This window comes from Penicillium hispanicum (assembly GCF_028827665.1).
Source record: "Penicillium hispanicum strain IBT 35686 chromosome Unknown utg000003l_segment0_segment0, whole genome shotgun sequence".
Classification (NCBI taxonomy): Eukaryota; Fungi; Ascomycota; class Eurotiomycetes; order Eurotiales; family Aspergillaceae; genus Penicillium; species Penicillium hispanicum.
In genome coordinates, this window is record NW_026623195.1 from 2,276,031 (window position 1) to 2,297,490 (window position 21,460).

Below are 21,460 nucleotides of genomic sequence, written 5' to 3' on the forward strand. Positions count from 1 at the left end.
GTACGGGTTTTCATTCATCATTCTGTGGGTATCTCATAAAAGTTGCACGAAGGCGTCAAAAAATCTCCCAGCAGCGTTGGTACATTCATATCCCCAATTGTGATGCTGGGGCGCGGCATCCGTAGGCCTGGGAGAAAGATTTGGTTGACGGGGCTCATGTGTCCATCTGTTAGGTATACATGCCCTGACGGTTTAAGATGAGCTTCGGCGAGTCGCTCAACAATGCGACATATGGATGCACGGAAACTGCCGTGCAGATCAGGTGCAGTCTGATCGATTTCCGCGTTTCCGAGTCAGAAGAACTGCCGGCTTGGCTCCTTCATAATCTCGGACGCCATTTGCGAGGCTTTTTGGCGACAAATACTCGCTCCTAGTAGGGCTCGTCCTTACGGCGTAGGCGAATGGACTGTAGGCGAGAAGTTGCCAGCTCAATAAGGTCGAGCAACCTTCCGCTGCTCCCCAGCGCCCGTAACGGGATCTCTCATCTCCTTCCAGCTAACAGGAAACATCATATTTCCCGCGTCGCTGCGCGCCATCACGACACCGAGATCGTTGCGTGCAGTAGTCAGGTAGTAGAAGCTCTGGTCGCCCAGGGAGATAACCGACCCACGCACGATGTCGCCGACGCGGAACATCTCGTCCATGACCACGCGGTCCTTCTCGACAGCACGCACGTCTTCCTTGCGGATCAATGCTTGGAAGCGCAGCTCGTCGGTGCTGCTGTGGTTCTCCGGGTTTGCGGCAGAGGTCAGGATAGATGCGACATTGTCGTTGTCTGACGCAGATCGGGGGAGGTCTGCGTTTGGTGCTGGAGTGTCATCAAGCACAACTAGGATGGAGACTGTTACTTGACGCTTTTGCACTCTTGTAACACGGGCTAGGACGATGGAGTCAACTGCGGGCAGAGTATTGTATCTAGGCTTGGACTTCGTGGTAGGCGGTACAGATGGAGCTGCTATCGATTTGCTGATGGCAGGAACCACGCGCGAGACTCTCAGAGTTGACTTCGTTTGGGTTTTGGGTTGGGCGGGATCGACCACGACCGGCCCAGCAATTGAGGCGTAGATGCTGGACTGCTGGATGTGCGTACCTGGTCCTGCAGCATAGGAAGCAAGAGACCCCAGGCGTTGCCCAGGGATGGCGACTGGTGGAAGGGAGACTGCCATTTGTGTGGGCCCTAGAGGGCATAGAGGTTGAAGTTGGTGGAGAGAAGATGGTTTTTTCTGTCGGGGAGCTATGACCGGCCCGGAAGTAGGTTTTACCGTGCTGTCCCACTTTCTTCTAGATATTAACTACCATGCACACATCACAACGTGCACTCGTGGCGCACTTAGAATTGATTATAAAAGCTTGTATCTAGCGTGAGAATACACAGTTTATGCGTAGAAACAAGAAAAGCACAGCAGCACCCACCCCAAAGAAACATGAATATGGAGGCAGAAGGGACGAACGGAATAAAAAAAATACATAAAGAGGCCCTAATCACTCCAAATGCCCGCTGACAAGAAAGAAAAAGAAATGATAAAGAGAAACGAAAAGGCAGAATTCAATGAATCCAATGCCCATACTCACACCAAATAAAAAGAACTTAAGAACGAAAGGACGGAATACATCTCACACGCAAGAATCGTGAGGGCTGCCCTTACGCCTCGACCAGGGTCTGCCTAGGACCTGCCCCCAGCAACTCCAAGCATCGCCGCGCAAGGGCAATGACCTCTCCTTCACCATCGTCCACGTCTTCCTCGTCTGATTCGATATTCTTGTCGGAAATCGACTTCACCATCTGCACCACGTCCTCCGACTTGGAGATGTACTCGCCGAGTTTCTTGTCTTCGGATTCGAGCAGCTGTAGAAGAGTCCAGATGGCAATGTGCTGGAAAGTCGGGTCTCCGCTCGCAAGAAAACGTTGGAGATAGCCGTGGATGCCGCCGTTCGGGTCTGCCCAGTCACGAACAAAGATCGAATAGTCACCCACTATGCTGGTTAGTAGTGGGGCCGGAAAGGAGCAACAAAGGGTTGTTAAAACATAAAAAAACAAAAAGGAAGAGAAACAAGACCAGGGGTAAAAAGAAAAGGGACAACATAAGTAAGAGTAAAGGAGACAAAGCGAGGCGAAAAAGAAAGAAGCTGATTAAGAACCATGCAACACACCTTTGGAGGAAAGATTGCCTAAAGCAGCCGCACTGTTCCCTTGTACCTCGATGCTCTCTGAATTGGTCAGCGGTATCAGTACATCAAATACTCCAAGCTGGAGCAGATGCGGCTTCAGTTCGTCACTGAGAGCCAGCACAGCGATCGCAGCGGTCATTTCGGACTGAACGGTCAACGGAACACGAAGAACAAGATCCTTGCATTTCTGGACAGCGCCAGCCTGCAGGACAAGTTCTTTGTTGCGATCGGAGCTAGCTGCCAGGTTACGAAGAGTAGAGATGGCATGACATTGAATTTCTTCGTTGTCAGTAGTGCCCAGCAGGTCCACCAGGGGCTTCAGAAAGCCCGCTTCGATGATCGGAGACTCGTTGAGAGGGTGTATGGAAATGTTACGGATACAGGCAACGGCGGAGAGGATCAGAGGGAGATAGGATGACTGGAGGAGCCGCAGTAAAGGAGAAAGGCCCTTGGCTCGGACGATCTCCAGCTGGTATTTTTCATCGGAGGCAAGGTTACGTAGAGCGAGGGCGGCTTGACATTGCACTTTGGGAGTCGATGAGTCCATGAGGTGGACCAAGGATTGCACAAGACGCGACTCGGTCTGAGCGAGGCGCTTGCGATTTGTTGCGTCGACAGCGATGTTGCTCAGGGCTGTTGTGCAATAGTATTGAACGTCCACGTCTGGGGATGAGAGTAGGTGGACAAGAACAGGAATCGCGCCGGCGTTCACGAGTTGCTGTCGGTTATCGTCTATTCGGCGGATCAGCAATCACAAGGCACGCAGCAGCCCTACCAAGCTTCAGGTTGCTTACCGGAATGGGTCATGTTCAGCAATGCGCCGGTGGCATTACGCTGGACGCGCATGTCCTTCGACTTGGCGAGTCGGATCAGGGGACCCAGCGCTCCCGAACGAGCGATCTTTGCCTTGTTCTCCTCGTGCGTAGCGAGATTCGTGATGCATCCGACGGCATTGCACTGCACCTCCACGTTTGGCGACATCATCTGGCGGATTAGAGGGGCCAGCCCTCCGAGCGCAACTATCAAGACCTTGTTCTCGCCTGTATTCAGTCAGCGATAGAGCTCAAAACACGCCAAGGCAGGGAGACACCGACCATTTACGGCCAAGTTGCCCAGCGCCGCGCTGGCCGCTCGTTGGACCTCAATGTCGGAGCTTTGAAGCAGAAAAAGAATAGGCTCTAGGGTATCGCGATCGACTTCGCGCACATCTGTAGCTCGATGTCAGGGGTTGCATTATCTCTCCAAATTCCATCGCGCACACGCACCTCGCTCGGTGATCTCGGCAAATGTCAGACTGGCGCTTCGCTGTAGGTCGACATTATCGGAGTAAACCAGGGTACTCAAGGCTCGAAGGGGTTCGCCGGAGAAGAAGTCGGTTTCGGCGCGCTGCATGGGGGAGGTTAGCTGTCGACGACCGGAAGAGCTAGACAACACTCCGATCAGGGGAGCAGGCGGAGAAGAAAAAACTAAAAAAAGGTGAAATGATTGTGACGCACATTCTCCAAATAGCTCAGTAAGTCTGAGACAGCTTCGCGTTCGTTATCGGCGAGGGTGGTTTCGTAGATGCCGTCTCGCGAGTGGCCTCCGCCGAGGCAGGCTGTGATATGACACCATCGGTCGACGGCCGACAGGCACGACAGACAGGTGGTCACGATTCCACTCATGCCTCCTCAACAGACCCGCATTAGGGCACTGCACGTAGTTGATTTAGAGCAGACAAGAATGGGGAGTTGACGTCCAGAGGTGCAGAGTTGTGCGGGGGGCGGTTTTAGGGTGAGAGAGCAGAGGTAAGAGGCTGTTGCATCGGGCGTCAGGCTTTGGGATGGGAACACAGACACCGCGCGTGATAACCAGTGGTCTCTCACACTCTCACACTGGAAGGTGTTCCTGGTTATTCGTGCGCAGGTGGGCGGAAGAGGGAAGGAGATAGGAAGGGGAAGCGTGGGAGGGAAGAGAGATTGAGGTTGCAGGAGCTCACTAGTTTCCCCCCCTCCAGGCCGTGTCTCTCGTTGCGCTCGCCGATGGACGACGGAACCAAGTGCACCAGGCAAATGGATTCTAAGAGTGAGAGAAGAGAAGAAAGATGACCTTGATGATTCAAAATCATCACTTTTTTTTTTCCCTCACCCTAGCTGCTTTCCTCCATTTTGATTCTCATCTGGATCTCTTCTCTACGAAGATAGTGAAGCTCCATATCATAATCTCATATCGTCGCGAGCAGCTGCGACCAATCCGCGTCGCCCAAGCTCCTTCCTTCGTTCTGCCTCGCCTTCTCATCTCTCTTTATCTCCCCTTCTCTCTTCTTGACTCACCACCTGCACTTGTATATCTTTCGGCATGATCGCCTCCCCTCTCCACTCCCGACTATATCGTCCTGTCGCACTCGGGCCGGATCCAACCAGCCTCCCTTTCTCGCACGCTGTGGGGTCCGTGCCAGCATCCAATGACGAATGAGGTCCCTCGCTTTTCCAGTGCCCTTGTGATTAGCACACGGTGACGCAGATGATCACCGGGACGGATGATCAACCCTCGTGAAGAAAGGAGAAAAGCGAGAAGCAGACCGACGGCAGATCCAGGAATGGGAACGGGATTGGGAATGGCAGCAAATGCACTTCGGCCACCTCCCAGTCACAGGAACAGGAACCTTCGATTCTCACGAGAGTGGCTCGGTATAGACGGGGATTCACCATCCAGCTATTTCCCCGCAAAAAAAGCGCCGGCCATCGTGAGGGGGAAACGGTGCAGGTCCGAGAACCTCATGACGAGGGCAAGTGAGAAAGCAGTGGACCTAGTGAGATAGGAGGATGGTAGCCCATTAGATTAGAAGTCGTGCGAAGGCTCGACTAGTGGACTCGCCTCTTGCGTCGTAAGATCCCATCCAGCCGGCGATTTAAGACTGCAAGTCTGGGTCTGGTCCCGCGAATTCTACAGTGGCATCATACCAAGCCTTAGTCTGGCGCCCCCTGATCCGTTGCTTCTTGCGTCTTGCTTCTTCCTCAGCCGGTTTCTCTCCTGCTTTCTCTGTTTCCTCTGTTCCTTTTTACACCTTCCCGCCTCTCTCCTCGTTCCTCTACGATGCCGTGGTAGATTCTCCATCTCGACTCTTCAGCCCAGTTGCAGATCCCATCGGTGACGTCCGCAGCCATTCGCCTTCAAGACGGCCAAACAGGACCGGTGCAGGTGTTCCTGTTGGTGTCGCGTGCCGCCGAGCACGAGGAAACGCGCACACGAGAGAGAGAGAGAGAAGGAGAGAGAGAGAGACGACCGCCATGTCTGCCTCAACCGCCACCGCCTCCACCTCGCTTTCTGACCCTCCTCGCCCGGGGCGTCTCCGCCGCCTTAGCCAGCTCCGCGCCTACACCCAAAATCTCTCCTCCCCCAGTGGGCAACGGGCTCGCAACAGTTTCAGCAGTCGAGTCTCCTGGCTGTCGCCCTCCAGCCCCGATTCTCCCTCGCACGTGGGGAACTCGTCTGCTCCATGCCCCGAATCTGATCACCCGCCTTTGTCCCGCTACACCTCTGCGCCCTCCCCGAGCCACCAGGGTCTGGGGGCCGACAGTCAAGCCTCATCGACCGAATCGTCTCGATCAACGCCTTCAAACGACCCGCCTCAAACACCCAATGCAATGGCCCGGTTAAGGTCTACCTCCGCCGTCTCAGGTCGGCCACCGCGATCGCTAGGCCGGACTGCCCCCCCAGAAGCGTCCACCTCGTCGCCAGAACCGGCCGCTGCGACGACCGATGCGCCGGAAACCACAGCCACTACGCCAGCAGAGGACCAGGCGACCCCGACCAAGCCCAAACAGAAAGCGACCATTCGATTCTTTCCTTACCAAGACAGCTACCAAAGCTCCCGGCCTTCGTTGCCCTTTGTCCCCGTCACACGCACATTGCCCTCCGAGAGTTGCGTCATTCGAGTCGGTCGGTATTCGGAGCGCGATGGCATTCCCAATCCCAACCCCACTGAGCCCTCGGATTCGCCCGTGGGCTTCAAATCCAAGGTCGTGAGCCGGAAGCACTGCGAGTTCATGTACATCAATGGCCAGTGGCATGTCAAGGACGTAGGTAGCTCCTCGGGGACTTTTCTCAACCACATGCGTTTGAGTCAACCGAACATGGTCTCGCGTCTGTATTCCATCAAGGATGGGGATATTGTCCAGCTGGGCATCGACTTCCGAGGAGGCGAGGAGATGATCTTCCGCTGTGTTCGAATTCGCATTGAGTGCAATCGATCCTGGCAGCAGCAGCCTAACGAGTTCAAGTAGGGCCGATCCCACTCTGACAGGTTGCGTTATGTTTCGCTAACCCTGGCATAGCAAAAACACCGAAAGTCTCATCAAGAATCTGGGCAAAGGGGATACCGCCGATTACTCTGGTTGCCGTGAATGTTCCATCTGTCTCGGCTCCGTCCTGGTTCGTCCTTTCGTCATTCTTTTACTCGCTCCAGTCACTAACGTTGATCTAGCGGCCCTACCAGTGTCTCTTCATGGCTGCCTGTGCCCACGTCTGGCATTATAAATGCATCAGTCGCCTGCTGCACTCGCCCGACTATCCAATGTTCCAGTGCCCCAACTGTCGTGCATTCACGGATTTGAGTGCTGAAGTCGACGACACAAACGATCTCGATGTTGAGGAGGGAAAAGAAGACCCGGCGCCAGCATCGACCGATAGCCCTGAGGAGCCGCGCTCGCAGACACAATCACCCGCAAACGCTCCGATCCCAAATGGCGATCGGGAATCACCTATTCAACGGGAGGTCATCCCCGAAGAGACGGACCTCGTCACCGATGTTGAGAACCTACACCTGCAAGACGAGCAGAGACCCGACGTGGACACCGAAGACAGCCACAGCTCGGCTTCCCCTGTGCCCACATCCAGCAATGACGACCTGGCCCGCAGCGCGACTGTCAGCATTCCCGGATGGCAACCCACCCAGCCTCTGAACGTTCCATCTGGTCGACCGTCGCATCTTCGCGCCGAGACCCCGGTCCGCTCAGAGACATCGGATGACAACCCACTTACGCCGCGAAATGACTCGGGTCCTCTGGCCTTTGACGGCCGTGCAGGAATGCAACGATAAGTTCTTCCAGGCGGGTACCCATCGTTGGAGAATCTTATGGATTATCTATAAAATCATTCGGGCGGTCTTAATCTTTGGAGGCATGCTTGCCCATATCTCGAGTTCCCATCTCTGCATTTCGTATTCCCTTTGTCTTGGCCTTTCAACTCGCCCCCATCTGCACTCTCCATCTGGGTTTTACTTATACCTCCGCTGCATCTCTCGATAGCGTTCATATCATCGTTCAATCTGACTGGCCATGGCACTCCGGCGTTGTCTCGAGTCTCTTCCCATGTTCACCCTCCCATCGTTCCATATACCCCTCTCACCGACCGAACTGTTGATTTATTGCTCTTGGAGAGCTATCATGCGAATTCGGGATGCTCTTTGACTACCCTCATCCTCGTTCACATTGTCAGTTGTCCTTTTCTGGGTCTGGCGGTCCACGATCTAGCCGTTTCCATGCCGCCCCAGTCTCCATTGGTTTGCATATCGTTCGTTGTTCTCTCGGGTATCCAGTAAACAACACAGTCGAAGTGGATTATAAACAGCGCCACCTTGTTATTTGCCGATTCTCCATAGCCACTCGAGATTCTAGGTAATTTTTTATCGGTTTAGTTACGTAACTAGATTATAACTGGTTAGTTAACTAGTTAAGTCCCCTTCCTTCCATGATGTCAGTCTCGCTATTAAAATCGTAAGGCCGTTTATGTCTCGATCTCCGTCCCAAACCCGATAGTTATGTCCGTCTGTTGATACGTGTTACTTTCTGCTCATTCTCTGCCGTGTACTCCTGGGTGATTTTAGGAGTAACGTACTTAAAGCGGCCGAACTCATTCCACACACCTACCAAACCAACGCTCTCTACATCCTCATTGTCGTTATTGAACCACATCCGACCAAATTACCTGAACCATGAGCGAGATTCTTGTCGTTACCTGCCCCAGTGGCAAGCAATGCGCCCATCTCATTCCGTTGGTCTACCAGCGAGGACAGTTCAAGCTCCGCCTCGCAGCGCATTCTGTATCCTCGCAATCCCGCCTACAATCCCAATACCCCGAGGCCGAAGTCGTGCACACCGACCTGGCCTCGCTGGACGACTGCCGCAAACTCCTCGCCGGTGCGACCGCCGTCTACCACGTCGGCCCATCCTTCCACTCGCGCGAGATGGAAATGGGCTTCAACATGATCGACGCCGCCATCGCCGAGAGTCAGCAACCAGACAGCCGGTTCCAGCACTTTGTGTTCTCCAGCGTGCTGGGCACGCAGCACCGCAATCTCATGCAGCACGACCTGAAGAGCCGCGTCGAGGAGCGGCTGTTCCTCAGCCCGATCAATTTCACGATTCTCCAGCCCACGAACTTCATGGATGCGTACCCGGTCGCCCAGCTGGCAGAACAATCCAAGCCGGTCGTCCACAAGCTGTGGAATCCCAATATCCCGAACAGCGTGGTCGCGCTGCACGACCTGGCCGAGGCTGCAGCCAAGGTGCTGACGGAGAGGGAGGCACACTTCTTCGCCCAGTATCCGCTATGCTCGACCATGCCTGTGTCTGATTCCACGATTATCGCCGTGATTGAGAAGCATCTGGGCAAGAAGATCGAGGTGCTCACCCCCAGCTTTGAGGAGGGCGTGGAGAACTGCATTCAGTACCTGTTCGGCGGAGCGGAATCGGCCGTGTATGCCGGCGAGCAGGTGGCCGAGGACCTGAAGAGAGCGGCGGCAGACGGAGAGCTCAGACCAGACATTACGAGAGACGAGGCCGAGCGGCTCGTGTTGTTCTATAACCGGCGCGGGCTGAAGGGGAACCCCCGTGTTCTGCGGTGGTTGATTGGGCGAGAGCCGACGACGGTGGATGAATGGGTGCAGGCGCAACTGCAGCGTGCATGAGCGTATCGCGATAAATATAGTATTAACAACAAACCTCACGATCGGCTTCAGGGAATAAAGTCCTCCATGGTTGGGAGGCATGAAAATAACAGGACAGTTGTCGCGAGCTGATCCGGTTCGGTAGACCGTAATAGCGTATCGAAGCGCCCCATTTCACGCTTTTCGGTTTAGATCCACGAATTGGCCCCCATATGGACTCCGTGATCAGCAAAAGGAAAGGGGGGGGGGGGAGTGGGGCTTGAGCCCCCGAAGCAAGATTAAAATCATATCTTAAAGCAATCCGATTGTTCCTGCGCGAGTCAGGGCCATACACGTGAGAGGAATCCCAGTCGTGGTTTCTTTGAATGTCGAGGCAGCCCGGACGTCTTTATTCCCTGATCCCAATTGAACTCGCCTTCGACGGAAACCAGAATGTCGCCCTTCGTATTCTGGATCATTCCTCTCCTGGGCTTGCTGGTGCAGGCACAACTGATCCCCTCGCGTGGGCGGGTAAGATTGCATTCCTGGCGTTGCGGCATTGCTCCCATACTCATTCATGCGAAATAGCCTGTCGCTTCCACTTCGAAGAGTCTCGTCCGCGGAAAGCAATATCCAATCAGCTGGGGCAGTTGCTTTAAGCTTCACGGCCTCCTGTAAGTGGAGGGAATGAATCTCCTCTTCACCGTGGTCGGGCTAACTCCAGGCAGCGAACACAATCTGGGGTCCCTTGACATCCCCTGTCCCTGGGAAAAGGGCATAGAGAACATCTGCACGATATACTCGTGAGTGACTAACGCGGACTCGTAGACATCGTCGACAGGATTCTCTCTCGGGCTAACAGAAACACTCAGTGATCGAGCATGTCTCGAAGAGATTGTCTCCTTCAACCGGCCGCACTGGAATATGTTCAATGTCGGCAGCAAGTTTCACGAAACCGCCTTGGGCCGCAGTGCTGGCAGCATCAAATGCGCGACCAACGTGACCGACACAGCAGGCCATGTCTGGAAGACCAATCTCGCTTCTGCTCAGCATGGGCTACGCTGTTCCCATGATACATGCACTGACGATATAGACTGCATGTCGTCCCCACGATCGCGACGTCTTTACTGTTCCAGGCAGAGGGTGTGCAGCCCTCGGAACGATCCCATACAAATTCTTAGGCCTGATCCCCATGATGATTGAGGGCTGATTCTGGCTAGCGGTGACGCTCCTTGTCTCTGAAAACAGGCGTTCGGCTTGCGGAGTGTTGGTCAATTGCCCCCCCCCCTAGACTACTCACAAGCAGCCACCTTGCCCTCCCAGCTATTCTCGCTTGATCCTCTGAGAGCATTTGGCTCTTGTCCCGCTTCTGGCAATTAATCCAGCCCGAGGCCAACCGCATTGCTGGCTCCTGGGGCTCCGGGACCCACGGTGGAGCTCGACTCCTTCGTGGTTTTTCTCTTCCTTGCATATTGATACAATGGCTATGATCTTACTCCACGAGTGCCCTGTTGGTCAATTCGGCTTTTCAATCCACCCCAGCCGCTCCCGTGTCTCTATCTCGACCTGTGCGGCGATTATGGGCCGTGATTTGGTACACGGGGACTGTTCTGGGATTTGAATCAGAGGATATCATGGCATACAGGATAGAATAGTCAGGGAGCTGGTGGAAGTTGGAGAATCAAGGACGAGTATGATATTCCTAGTACGGGACAACGACAAGTCCCTATCATCGACAATAATGAAGCTATGCACGACATACACCTAGAGTGCGTTTCAAAAGACTCAGTGACAGGTCGATAAGGATAGGTGCGACGAGTTATATATATATACTAGCCCAGGGTCAGCCATGCGAGGCACATCGATAGACATTACCTACCAGACAAGGGTCGAAGATATAGGACACAGTAGAACAAAGCAGTAGATAAATCGTAGATGATGCGAGAAACGAGAGATGATAGGTGAGATTCCAGTGAGAGTAGATACGATGAAGTCAACCCAGGTTTTCCCTCACTTTGATCTGTTCAAAAAGGTATCTGGTATTACGGAACCAGATAAACGCAAAAATTGTAGTCGCGCCCGGGATCGAACCGGGAACCTTCTCAGTTTACAACGAATTGTGAATGAGAAATCATGACCATTAGACCACGCAACTTGGGTGATGTAAGTTTGGCGATCATTGATTTACGTGTGAGGACATCACAGGCGAGGTCATTGAGCTGGGTCACCTATCCTAGAGTTGGAGTTGAAGAATATTTAGTAGCCCACATGACTGTCATTACCATATGGCTGGAAATTCGGCGTACCCTTTGCGTATATTAGATAAGTATCAGTGCTATCCATGGATCTATTTTGGACAGTTTGTCAAATCATTGAACAATTTGGTATTGATCACAGGTGTGGGATCCCATGTAAACTCAGTGTATGGGCAAATCTAAACCTCCTTCAAGGCCATGCCTACTGGGCAAATTACTACCCAGGTATTGTTATTTGGGAGACACGAAGCTAGTGGAGCGCTGTTCCGCCAAGCTGAGCTGCCGCTCCCGATGAATCAGAAATACTTGAGTGCTACCTAGGTAGGTAACCACCTGAGAGTTCGGTGAACTTTGCCGCAATAACTTTGGCTCAGAGTAAGGATCTTGCTTTTCTACAGATATCATTCTTTGATTGCTAGGATGAAGGCCTATAACAAACACACTATCTAGGTTGTTGCTGGCAGCAGCGGTAAATATATTTGGGGCTTCAACTTCCTTTCAGAATTTGAAAACCAGATATGCCTTGGAAAGGTAGCTCATCTACGCGTCACGATCCCACCCGGATATGATGCTTTCAAAACAAATTCCAGTTACTAAAGATGATCCCTCCAGGGCTACCTAGATTGTATCAAATCTGTTGGGTTTCTCGATTTCCAGTCACCCTGAATGGCCAAGACTATTAGTACTTTCTTTTTCTTCTCACCCGAAACATATTGCCCGTGGTTATGGTCAATATTGAACCCGGGATTTATCATGCACGTTTTCCCTTGGCCTTGGTAAATAATTTCGCCCTGTACTCACAGCAACTGAGGAAACCATGTATAATTCGAGCCCCGGTCAAGTGCTATCGCCAGCCAATATATGATAAGCATATCACTTGGCAGCTGTTTTAGCGTCGCCTTCTCCTCCCCCTTTAGATACACTCCTGATAACATTGCTGATCCAGAACCCCTCTTATCACTGCTCAGTCGCCTCCGGCGTTCTGGTCAAGACTTTGACGCTTGGCGAAAGCCAATCCATGCCTTATACAGAGGCCCTGAGCAATAGGGACGCGGAATCTCTATCAACCTCCTGCATCATGACTCCGCACTGTATTCCGAGTCTATTCTCTTGACCCCAACGTCAGTGCACTTATGGCATATAAGTGACGATGAACCCCGCTTCCCTGTTGAGGGTTACTCCCAGGGTGTAACATGACAGCTCATGAGCACCATGCATAAAAAGGCTTCCGTGCAAGACAATCCGCGTCCCAGCGAGGACACTGGTTCCGGCACCGTTCTTGACTACCGCCAGACCCGGCGTGGTCTCGCCTCACGACATGTACAATTGATGGCTATTGGAGGGTCCATTGGTACAGGACTCTTCGTCGGAATTGGGTCGTATCTGAGAGATGCTGGACCTTTGTCGTTGTTCCTGGGGTATCTGGTTTGGGGTGTCTTGTTCATTCTGCCCGTCAACTTGAGCGTCGGTGAGATGTGCGCCTACCTGCCTATTCGAGGTTCAATATTCGAGCTCGCAGCCAGGTTTATTGACCCTGCATTTGGGTTCGCCATGTAGGTCTCAGCTTCAATACCTCTTGATGGGAGCCATGAATGACTGATGTTCTAGGGGCTGGGTGTACTTCTACGGCTGCGTCATGTTAGTGTGTACTGAGTACTCGGCCGTCGCGACGGTCATGCAATATTGGAACACGAGCATCAATCCCGCCGTGTGGGTTGCCATGGCCTTGGTTGTCTGCTCCCTGCTCAACTTTGTTGCTGTGAAGTACTACGGCGAGAGCGAATTCATCATGGCCTCGACGAAGATACTATTGCTTATCGGACTTGTTCTACTGACCTTCATTACGATGGTTGGTGGTAACCCCAAGCATGATGCCTATGGCTTTCGCAACTGGAAACACGGCGTGATGTTCGAATACTATACCGACGGCGTGATGGGCCGCTTCTTGGGCTTCTTCTCTGTTATGGTCTACGCAGCCTTTTCTATTGCCGGCCCTGATCTTCCAGCCCTAGCTGCAGGAGAAATCCAGAACCCGCGATACACCATTCCCCGCGTCGTCAAGATGACATTCTGGCGCATTGTCGGATTCTACGTGGTCGGCGTTCTGGCCGTGGGCATCATCTGCAACCCACATGATCCACGCTTCATGTCCGCTATTGACTCTGGAGCGGTTGGATCCGCTGCTTCGCCCTGGGTGATTGGGATTCAGAACCTGGGGATCCACGGCCTGCCCGACCTGATAAATCTGCTCATTCTGCTATCCGGGTGGTCTTGTGGGAACGCCTATCTCTATAGTTCCAGCCGGACGCTCTATTCACTCGCCCGTGACGGCCAAGCGCCAAAGTTTCTCCTCAGATGTACCGCCTCAGGGATTCCGGTCAACTGCGTACTTGTCGTCTCGCTTCTCTCCTGCATCACCTTCCTCGTCGCCGATACCTCGTCCGTGACCGTCTTCTACTGGTTCGTTGATCTGACCACCATCGCTTTCATTCTCACGTACACTGGCATGGTCTGCGTGTTTCTAGCCTGGTATCGCGCTTTGAAAGCACAGGGCATTGACCGCAAGCAATTTGCCCCCTGGGCTTCCCCATTCCAACCCTATGCGGCTGGGCTAGCCGTTGCTATTGGTTCTACAGTCGCGATTTTCAACGGGTTCTCCGTCTTCAAGCCATTCAGTGTGCAGGGCTTCGTGACGTCTTATTTTGGACTGGCGTTCTGGGTTGTCATGTTCGTGTTCTGGAAAGTGTATCATCGGACCAAATTTGTTAACCCGGTCAATGCCGATTTGTATTCTGGCAAAGCCGTTATTGATGAGGAATGCAAGGAGTGGGAGGATGGGGGATGGGAGGAACGACGGAAGGCCGAGCTGGCGCAGATGAACTGGGGACGTCGGATGTGGGAGAAGATGTGGTGATTGTCTTCATCGCATGTTATAGGGAACTACATATGTAGGCAGGTCAGGGATAGATTTATCCTTTGATTGGTGGGAGGAAATGCGTTTCCTACATTATTGCTGCCAATCAATGGGCATTCCTAGGCGCCGTCGATGTAGAATCATGTACCAAACAGCTGTCTGACTCTTGTTGCTCATCAGCTTGACATTATACCATTGACAATTTGCGATTGCGAAGTAATCGCAATTATGATACATGATGAAGAGTTCTAACGCGTGGCGCTTAATTTATTGCCGCCGATCGATAACGCTGTCAACACATTTCGAGTTGATCATAGCGTCCCCCACCTTTACTTCAGGCTTTGTCTCCAACACTCGGACTCGACACCTTAAGGTGAACAGCTCACTTCAACAATAGGCTCACTATCTCAGGTGGGCACGAAAGCGCCGATCGAAAATCCGAACTCCACACGGAGCCACTTCCTGTCGATCGAGATGCGGTTGAACTTCAGCGAGCCGCCAACGCCAACCCTGAGTCGCCAAAACACCTCGCTGTACGCTCGTCAGCACCAGCGGCGCAACACACACCCGCATCTCCTGTCGTCACGTCGAAAGCCAAGAAGGTAGTGGCCCCTGGATGGGCGTTGCAGAATCATCATCATCTAACGTTGTCCCTAGATGGCCGCTAGTCTTCCGATTCATCAAAGGGGCAATCCACGTGGAGATATTGCTGCCGGTCTTCTTGCATGCCATGTTCACGGCTTTTGTCGTGTATCTGGACACGTATGTTTTCGACACAATTGGACTCCCCAGTAGCATTGTTTGTCCCCCATCTCCCGAATCCAGGGACACGAGAACTAATCCTGAACAAGATCCCCTCCCTCTCCATTGTCGTGGGCTTGATGCTCGTTTTCCGCAACCAGACCTCCTACAACCGGTTCTGGGATGGCCGCAATGGGATGAGCACGGTGAACACATGTGTACGCAACCTGGTGCGCACCATTGCGACCAACAGTTACAGCACTTCGCGCGGGCTGCCTACGGCGGTTGAGCGCGAGGACGTCGAGCGCACAATTCGGATCCTGATGGCGATTCCATTCGCAATCAAGAACCATTTACGCGCGGAATGGGGTGCTGCTTGGGCGTTTGGTGGCGTACTCGGAAACGACGTGGACGAGCGTGGCACGGCTGCATTTAACCCCGACTATGCCGGTCTGCTTCCAGCTGGACTGGAAGGCCACGAAGATGAAGGACTGGGTCTTCCTTACCAGCTGACCTTCTTTGTGGATGGATTCATTAAGCGCGGCGAGCAGCGTGGGTGGTTCCCCGCGCCAGGTGCTAGTCAAATGCAGGGGCAGCTGAACACTCTCATGGATGCATATGGACGGATGGAGACGATTAAGTTGACTCCTATGCCGGTGGCACACTTGTAAGTTCCTTTCAAAATCTGATATGACGATGCCAAGACAAGAATAGCTAATCATGAGGCAAAGAATCCACCAGAAACAAGTGCTTGCCCTTTTTGGCTGTGTGTTGCCCTTTGCTATGGTGGATGAAATGGGCTGGTGGGCTATTCCCATCGCCAGTTTGGTAATTTTCACGCTTTATGGCATAGAGGGAATTGGCTCCCAGCTCGAAGACCCATTTGGCTACGACAGAAATGACATCAAGATGGATGCTCTTGTTGGCGACTCGAAGATGGAGATTGACGTCGTCTTGGAAGAGTGGCGTAACTACTCCAAGGAGATGGTGAGCATGGAACACACATTTCCTAGGGAACAAAGCCATGGGGAGCAGTGCCGAGATGCTGATCATGGCGCGAGTCGTAATGGGATTGAGCGAGGCCGCGAGGAAAAATACATGCCACCCGACCTGTTCTTGAAGCGACGGCCGACGACTGGGAACTGAACAGTCTGACTTCTGAGAAGCCTGCAGTGATAGGGTGTCGACATCCGAGTATTATAGAATTTCAAACTTGCCAGAGCCAATTCATTTTTTGGTGGGAAAATTCGAACCATCGCATCATGCACGCTGATAACTCATATTGGTGGTTCCAGGGCCAGTACCCCGTCTAGAATTGAGTCGGGTGTCACGTCGGCCAGAATATGAGAGACAGCTCCTATGTCACTTCCATATTGTAGACTTCGATCGTCGCTAGGGGTTGCAACAACAATGCGGTGGCGGAACACTTTCCTAGCGGCCAGAGCCACAATTGAAGGAGTAAGGAAGTCGATACCATGCAATGGCGCCAAGAGCCTGTAGAGCACAGTCTGTGAGCGAGGTTCTCATTCAAAGTGACTAGCATCTGGGGTCTCCACATACTGGGCAAATCGAGTAAAGTGGTTGTTCGCTTTCGCAGATATCCCACCAGCAACGGCACGACTGAGACGTAGGAAGACAACGATATCTTGGATATACCGGACCACCTCCGCATTTTTTGTGACCAACTCACTCGCCTCTCGGAGTTTATCGATTATCTATATGCCAAGTTTGACGATTAGACAAGTGAAACTCTGTTTTTATTTGGCAAGCAGGGATTACCATTAGATCGATTTTGGCTGTCTTCTCTTGGGGGTGCTTTGGCGTGCGAATGACAGACGATGCAGATAACTGGCCATCAGATAGCCAATCATCCTCTTCCAAATATACATAACCATCTTCAGGATAATGAAATTGCGAGATAAACAAATGGCCATTCTGCAGAAATAATGTCAGAAGGCGAGTCCCTACATAAGTCAGAAACACTCACAAGATGTGTCTTCAAGGGCGGCTGAAGTTGATCGGTTTCTCGAGCCACAAGAGGTAGGAAAAGGAAGTCTCTAGGAGCATTGAGATTACCGGTCTCGGTTACCAATTTCCGGGTCAGCATCAACTGTACTACTCGTCAGTATCCCTGTCTCTTTCCCGACAACAAGAGTGAGCTTTACCTGCAACATCTGGACTTGTATATCCTCATCTACCAAATTGAAATTCTTCGCAATGACAACATTGACAATGTTCACTTCATCGAGATGCGCACTTGGGATCGGTGATTTGCTGCGATCTCTTGGACTCATGTATGACGACACATTGCTGGACTGCGTGCGTTAGCCTTGACCGCATTATATGTATATAATGCCAAGGAACGGAACCTACTGATCCACTCTTCAATCGAGCATACGGTGGACGCGCTTGGCTTTTGCGGGCATCCGGTGTCAGTATTTCAATGTGGATTTCCTCGATGGAGGTTGTCGAGCAGCATTCGAGGATAGAGTAAGAAAGATCGAATGTATTTGAGCATATCTATGTATCGCATCAGTGAATGCCAAATTTAGCCAAACTTGCATTGATATTTTTACCAGGCCTAGCTCCTTCGCAAGATCATCAATAGAGCCACTAGTGGTCTCGATTAAGCAATGTTCGCGGGCGACTAGACACAAGAAGAGGGCTACTTCGAGATCGGAGAGCCGACGCACAAGATCTTCAAGGCTTGTTTCATCCATTCCGAAGCCCCATGGATCACGCAATGGCCGTGGGTGAGGCAAAGCGAAGGGAAAGGTGTGTGAAGGGGAGTGCTTGGAAAGTCGGAGATGCCAAGCGATGCCTGGAGATGGGGGCAACGACGACTCCCCCTTTGCGGATTAGCGCGCCTCCCCAAGCCGCCGCGGTTCATCGGCCTCGGTGACCAACGTCAACATCCGCACGGAGCATGGGCGTATGGTCTCTTCAGGGCCACCGTGTGTGACAATAACCGTCCAGCAATGGCGCCAAATCCTCTCGCCAACTGGGAGAAGGTGGGCGACAGCTTTTATCGCAAGATTCCCGTGTATGACGCCATCTTCGATGAGGACGTTGAATTAGAGAACTACATTGTCGCGGGCGCGCCTTACGGAGGAGCTATCGGTGAGACTGGGAACCTTTTGATTTAATATACTGGCTAACAATAGTTTCATTCAGCACTCTATCGCGATGAGAGCAAGCCGTTTAGGCTACGGGACACGCAGGCATCCCGATCCACTATTGATGTCTACTCTTGCTCTGGAAAGCAAATTCATCGGATTAATGTTCGTCAAAATAAATGGATTTGGCGCTATATTAGATATACTGATTTTTTTAGTGGGAGCAAGCTACCATTAGGGGGCTCGGCTGGTCCGACAAAGAGGAGCTTCTGGTTGTTTCCGAAGACGGCACTGTGCGTCGTTACTTCGGCTTAGACGGCGAGTTCACGTCCTTCTCGCTTGGAAATGTAGGTCCCTCGTTGGATGTTGTTGACCTTTCCATGGAATAATCAGCTGACGATTTACAGGGCGCAGAGGAATATGGCGTGAGAGCTTGCCAGTTTTGGGCGTCCGGCCTGGTCGCCTTGTTGTCCAACAATCAGCTCATAGCCGTCTCAAAGTATGACGAGCCACGGCCCAAGTTGCTTGCTCCTTGTCCCGAGGGTGAAGTCTCCTCATGGTCATTGATTCCACCTGCACATACGCTCTCGCGTTCGGTCGAGGTCTTGCTTGCTGTCGATAAGACTGTCTTCCTCGTCGACTCCAGTGATGCCGAGGACAAGATTTTGCAAGCTGGTCCTTTCAAGCATGTGAGCGTGTCCCCGACTGGACGCTTTGTTGCGCTATTCACTGGAGAAGGCAAGCTATGGGTTGTCAGCAATGACTTTCAGAACAAACTTAGTGAATATGATTCAAAGGCCAGAGTTCCACCCAGCACGGTGACTTGGTGTGGTGATGATGCTGTCATTTTGGCTTGGGAAGACGAGATTCATCTAGTTGGACCAAATGGTGTCGCATCGAAGTGAGTATCCTCCGAATCTGTTCCCTATCATCTACTAATCCACCATAGATATTACTACGACGGACGTGTGCATGTCATACCGGAATTTGATGGAGTTCGTCTCATTACAAATGACACATGCGAGTTTTTGCACAAAGTCAACGGTGGGTTCCACGGACATATATTGACGGACAATCACTGAATAAGTCTAGATGTGACCGAAGAAATCTTTCGGCTAGGCTCTTCCTCGCCTGCTTCGGTACTTCTTGACTCCGTTGAGCAGCTGGAGAAAAAGTCACCCAAGGCTGACGAGAACATCCAACGGATTCGTTCGAGTCTCCCTGCAGCAGTTGATGCATGCATCAAAGCAGCTGGCCATGAGTTCGATGCATACTGGCAAAAGCGACTTCTTAAGGCTGCATCTTTCGGAAAATCGGTCCTGGAGCTCTACAATAGCGATGAGTTTGTGGAAATGACGGAAAAGCTCAGGGTCCTGACGGCGGCAAGGGATTATCAAATCGGCCTACCTATTTCATACGAGCAATATCTGCGCTTGACACCAGAAGGGCTTATTGAGCGTCTGATCAGCCGGCATGAATATCTCCTTGCAATTCGAGTCTCCGAGTACCTTCAGATTCCGGCAGACCGGATCTATGTTCACTGGGCGAGTCAAAAGGTTCGAGTTTCTACGGTCGACGATGAAGCTGTGTGCAAACTTATCGTTCAAAGGCTGGAAGGCAAGCCTGGTATTTCCTTTGAAGTCATCGCACAAACAGCATATGACGAAGGCCGATCGCACTTGGCCACACAATTACTGAACCACGAGCCCAGGGCTGGTAAACAGGTTCCCCTGTTGTTGAACATGGAAGAGGATGAACTCGCTCTGGACAAGGCCATCGAGAGTGGTGACGATGATTTGGTGAACTTCGTCCTTTTGCACTTGAAGAGCAAGCTTCCTCTGGCAAGCTTTTTCCGAATGATCAACAGTCGCCCCATGGCATCTGCGTTGGTCGAGACAGCCGCTCGGGGTGAGGATACTGAATTACTGAAGGATCTTTTCTACCAAGATGACCGGCCCATTGATGGAGCTAACGTGCTGCTATCAGAGGCTTTACGAGAAACAGACCTACAACGCAAGATGGAGAAGCTTCACCTGGCAGCACGCCTGCTATCAGACTCGAGGGACCCGACGGTCGTATTACAACAAAGACTAGTCTCTGAGGCCTCACAGCTACTGAAGACCCAGGAAGCCCTGGATAAAGATCTCACAGACCGCTCTGAGTTTTTAGGTCTCAGTCTGAACGAGACGATCTACAGACTCGTCCGGGCTGGCTACGGGAAACGAGCACAGAAGATACAGAGCGAGTTTAGGATGCCAGAGAAAACGTATTGGTGGCTGAGACTTAGAGCCTTGGTTGCAAAACGTGACTGGGGTGAGCTGGAGGAAATTGGTAGGGTGAAGAAGTCGCCAATCGGATGGGAGGTAAGTAGCCCAATCCAAGACTGCTTGAACATAAGCTCACACAAGAGGTACAGCCTTTCTACAACGAAGTCCTCGGCGCCGGAAACACTAAGCTTGCATCGGCATTTGTCCCCAAATGCACCCACTTGCCAGTCGCCGACCGAATTGAAATGTGGGTAAAGTGCGGAATGATTGTCAAGGCGGGAGAAGAGGCCCAGAAGGCCAAGGACGTCAACACCCTCGAACTTCTTCGGAACAAAGCGTCCGGTCCCGCAATTACCGAAATCGAGCGTATGATCAACCAGCTCAGGCCGAGGAAATGATTTCGAGAGAGATCTGGCTCCATGGAGAGTTCAGGTGATCTCATCATCCTCATCCGCCATGGCAGGATCATCTATGACCGGATTGGACGTGGTAAACGTTGGCTGTGTGGCGAAAGAATTGGCGGTAGACTTGGCCGGCGCGGTGCTATCGGTCATGGCGTTATCGCCATCACTGTTTTCATTGACTTCATCTTGTTGGAGAGCGGCGAACATTGTTGATTTCCGGTTCATGTCTTCCCAGTCGGCCTAAAAGAGAGACCGTCAGCATCTGTATAGCACAAACCGTCAAATAAACACTTCGTATAAGGCAGTGCATACCCTTCGTGCTTTGACATTCTTCCCTCGACTGAGGCTTTTGGCCTTCTTGATTTCCAACTGGTCCAAGACTGCCTCGGCTTTGTCCATTCCCTTCTGCTGTCTCAAACGCTGTGCTCTTGTCATTTTCTTTTGCTTCTGCTTCTTCTGAATCCCGGAATTTGCACGATCGACCAGGATAGAAGGTCGTTGGACGGTCGGAGACGCAGCTCGAGGGGCAGAAACCAGAGACTTGTCAACGTCCAGGCTGGGCGAGGCTGCCCGCCGCGCTGCGCGGGAATTTGATGGCTTGTCTAAGAACTCGTCAGCTGCTAATTCAACAAACGAAGAGGCTGTTCGGTTGGCAACTCACTTTTACTTTTAGCCATGGTGGGATAT

At 52.2% G+C, this 21,460-nt stretch overlaps 10 protein-coding genes across 10 annotated transcripts; 6 read left to right on the forward strand and 4 right to left on the reverse strand.

Moving 5' to 3' along the window:
* Positions 1-428: 428 nt before the first annotated feature.
* On the reverse strand, positions 429-1,166 carry N7459_003284 (exosome non-catalytic core subunit CSL4; the record flags this gene model as incomplete). The annotated part of the gene is made up of 1 exon (XM_056942468.1): positions 429-1,166. The coding sequence occupies one exon, from the start codon at positions 1,164-1,166 to the stop codon at positions 429-431; it is 738 nt and encodes a 245-aa protein (XP_056802351.1).
* Positions 1,167-1,642: 476 nt separating this feature from the next.
* On the reverse strand, positions 1,643-3,833 carry vac8 (protein anchor VAC8; the record flags this gene model as incomplete). Its single annotated transcript, XM_056942469.1, has 6 exons — positions 1,643-1,974; positions 2,152-2,901; positions 2,964-3,209; positions 3,264-3,377; positions 3,435-3,555; positions 3,666-3,833. 6 exons carry the CDS (start codon positions 3,831-3,833, stop codon positions 1,643-1,645), a joined length of 1,731 nt encoding a protein of 576 aa, XP_056802352.1.
* Positions 3,834-5,438: 1,605 nt separating this feature from the next.
* On the forward strand, positions 5,439-7,249 carry N7459_003286 (FHA domain protein; the record flags this gene model as incomplete). The annotated part of the gene is made up of 3 exons (XM_056942470.1): positions 5,439-6,430; positions 6,486-6,582; positions 6,635-7,249. 3 exons carry the CDS (start codon positions 5,439-5,441, stop codon positions 7,247-7,249), a joined length of 1,704 nt encoding a protein of 567 aa, XP_056802353.1.
* Positions 7,250-8,143: 894 nt separating this feature from the next.
* Positions 8,144-9,118, forward strand: N7459_003287 (uncharacterized protein; the record flags this gene model as incomplete). The annotated part of the gene is made up of 1 exon (XM_056942471.1): positions 8,144-9,118. One exon carries the CDS (start codon positions 8,144-8,146, stop codon positions 9,116-9,118), a length of 975 nt encoding a protein of 324 aa, XP_056802354.1.
* Positions 9,119-12,543: 3,425 nt separating this feature from the next.
* N7459_003288 (uncharacterized protein) lies at positions 12,544-12,888 on the forward strand (the record flags this gene model as incomplete). Its single annotated transcript, XM_056942472.1, has 1 exon — positions 12,544-12,888. One exon carries the CDS (start codon positions 12,544-12,546, stop codon positions 12,886-12,888), a length of 345 nt encoding a protein of 114 aa, XP_056802355.1.
* A 79-nt stretch (positions 12,889-12,967) lies between these two features.
* Positions 12,968-14,245, forward strand: N7459_003289 (uncharacterized protein; the record flags this gene model as incomplete). The annotated part of the gene is made up of 1 exon (XM_056942473.1): positions 12,968-14,245. The coding sequence occupies one exon, from the start codon at positions 12,968-12,970 to the stop codon at positions 14,243-14,245; it is 1,278 nt and encodes a 425-aa protein (XP_056802356.1).
* An 881-nt stretch (positions 14,246-15,126) lies between these two features.
* N7459_003290 (bestrophin family protein) lies at positions 15,127-16,132 on the forward strand (the record flags this gene model as incomplete). Its single annotated transcript, XM_056942474.1, has 2 exons — positions 15,127-15,653; positions 15,712-16,132. The coding sequence occupies 2 exons, from the start codon at positions 15,127-15,129 to the stop codon at positions 16,130-16,132; spliced, it is 948 nt and encodes a 315-aa protein (XP_056802357.1).
* A 131-nt stretch (positions 16,133-16,263) lies between these two features.
* N7459_003291 (uncharacterized protein) lies at positions 16,264-17,706 on the reverse strand (the record flags this gene model as incomplete). The annotated part of the gene is made up of 7 exons (XM_056942475.1): positions 16,264-16,480; positions 16,547-16,701; positions 16,766-16,921; positions 16,974-17,096; positions 17,152-17,301; positions 17,360-17,506; positions 17,563-17,706. 7 exons carry the CDS (start codon positions 17,704-17,706, stop codon positions 16,264-16,266), a joined length of 1,092 nt encoding a protein of 363 aa, XP_056802358.1.
* A 258-nt stretch (positions 17,707-17,964) lies between these two features.
* vp16 (tethering complex subunit VPS16) lies at positions 17,965-20,767 on the forward strand (the record flags this gene model as incomplete). The annotated part of the gene is made up of 7 exons (XM_056942476.1): positions 17,965-18,106; positions 18,161-18,267; positions 18,321-18,449; positions 18,510-19,003; positions 19,052-19,146; positions 19,195-20,465; positions 20,519-20,767. 7 exons carry the CDS (start codon positions 17,965-17,967, stop codon positions 20,765-20,767), a joined length of 2,487 nt encoding a protein of 828 aa, XP_056802359.1.
* A 30-nt stretch (positions 20,768-20,797) lies between these two features.
* On the reverse strand, positions 20,798-21,450 carry N7459_003293 (Alb1 domain-containing protein; the record flags this gene model as incomplete). Its single annotated transcript, XM_056942477.1, has 3 exons — positions 20,798-21,013; positions 21,086-21,375; positions 21,435-21,450. The coding sequence occupies 3 exons, from the start codon at positions 21,448-21,450 to the stop codon at positions 20,798-20,800; spliced, it is 522 nt and encodes a 173-aa protein (XP_056802360.1).
* Between the last annotated feature and the right edge of the window lie 10 nt (positions 21,451-21,460).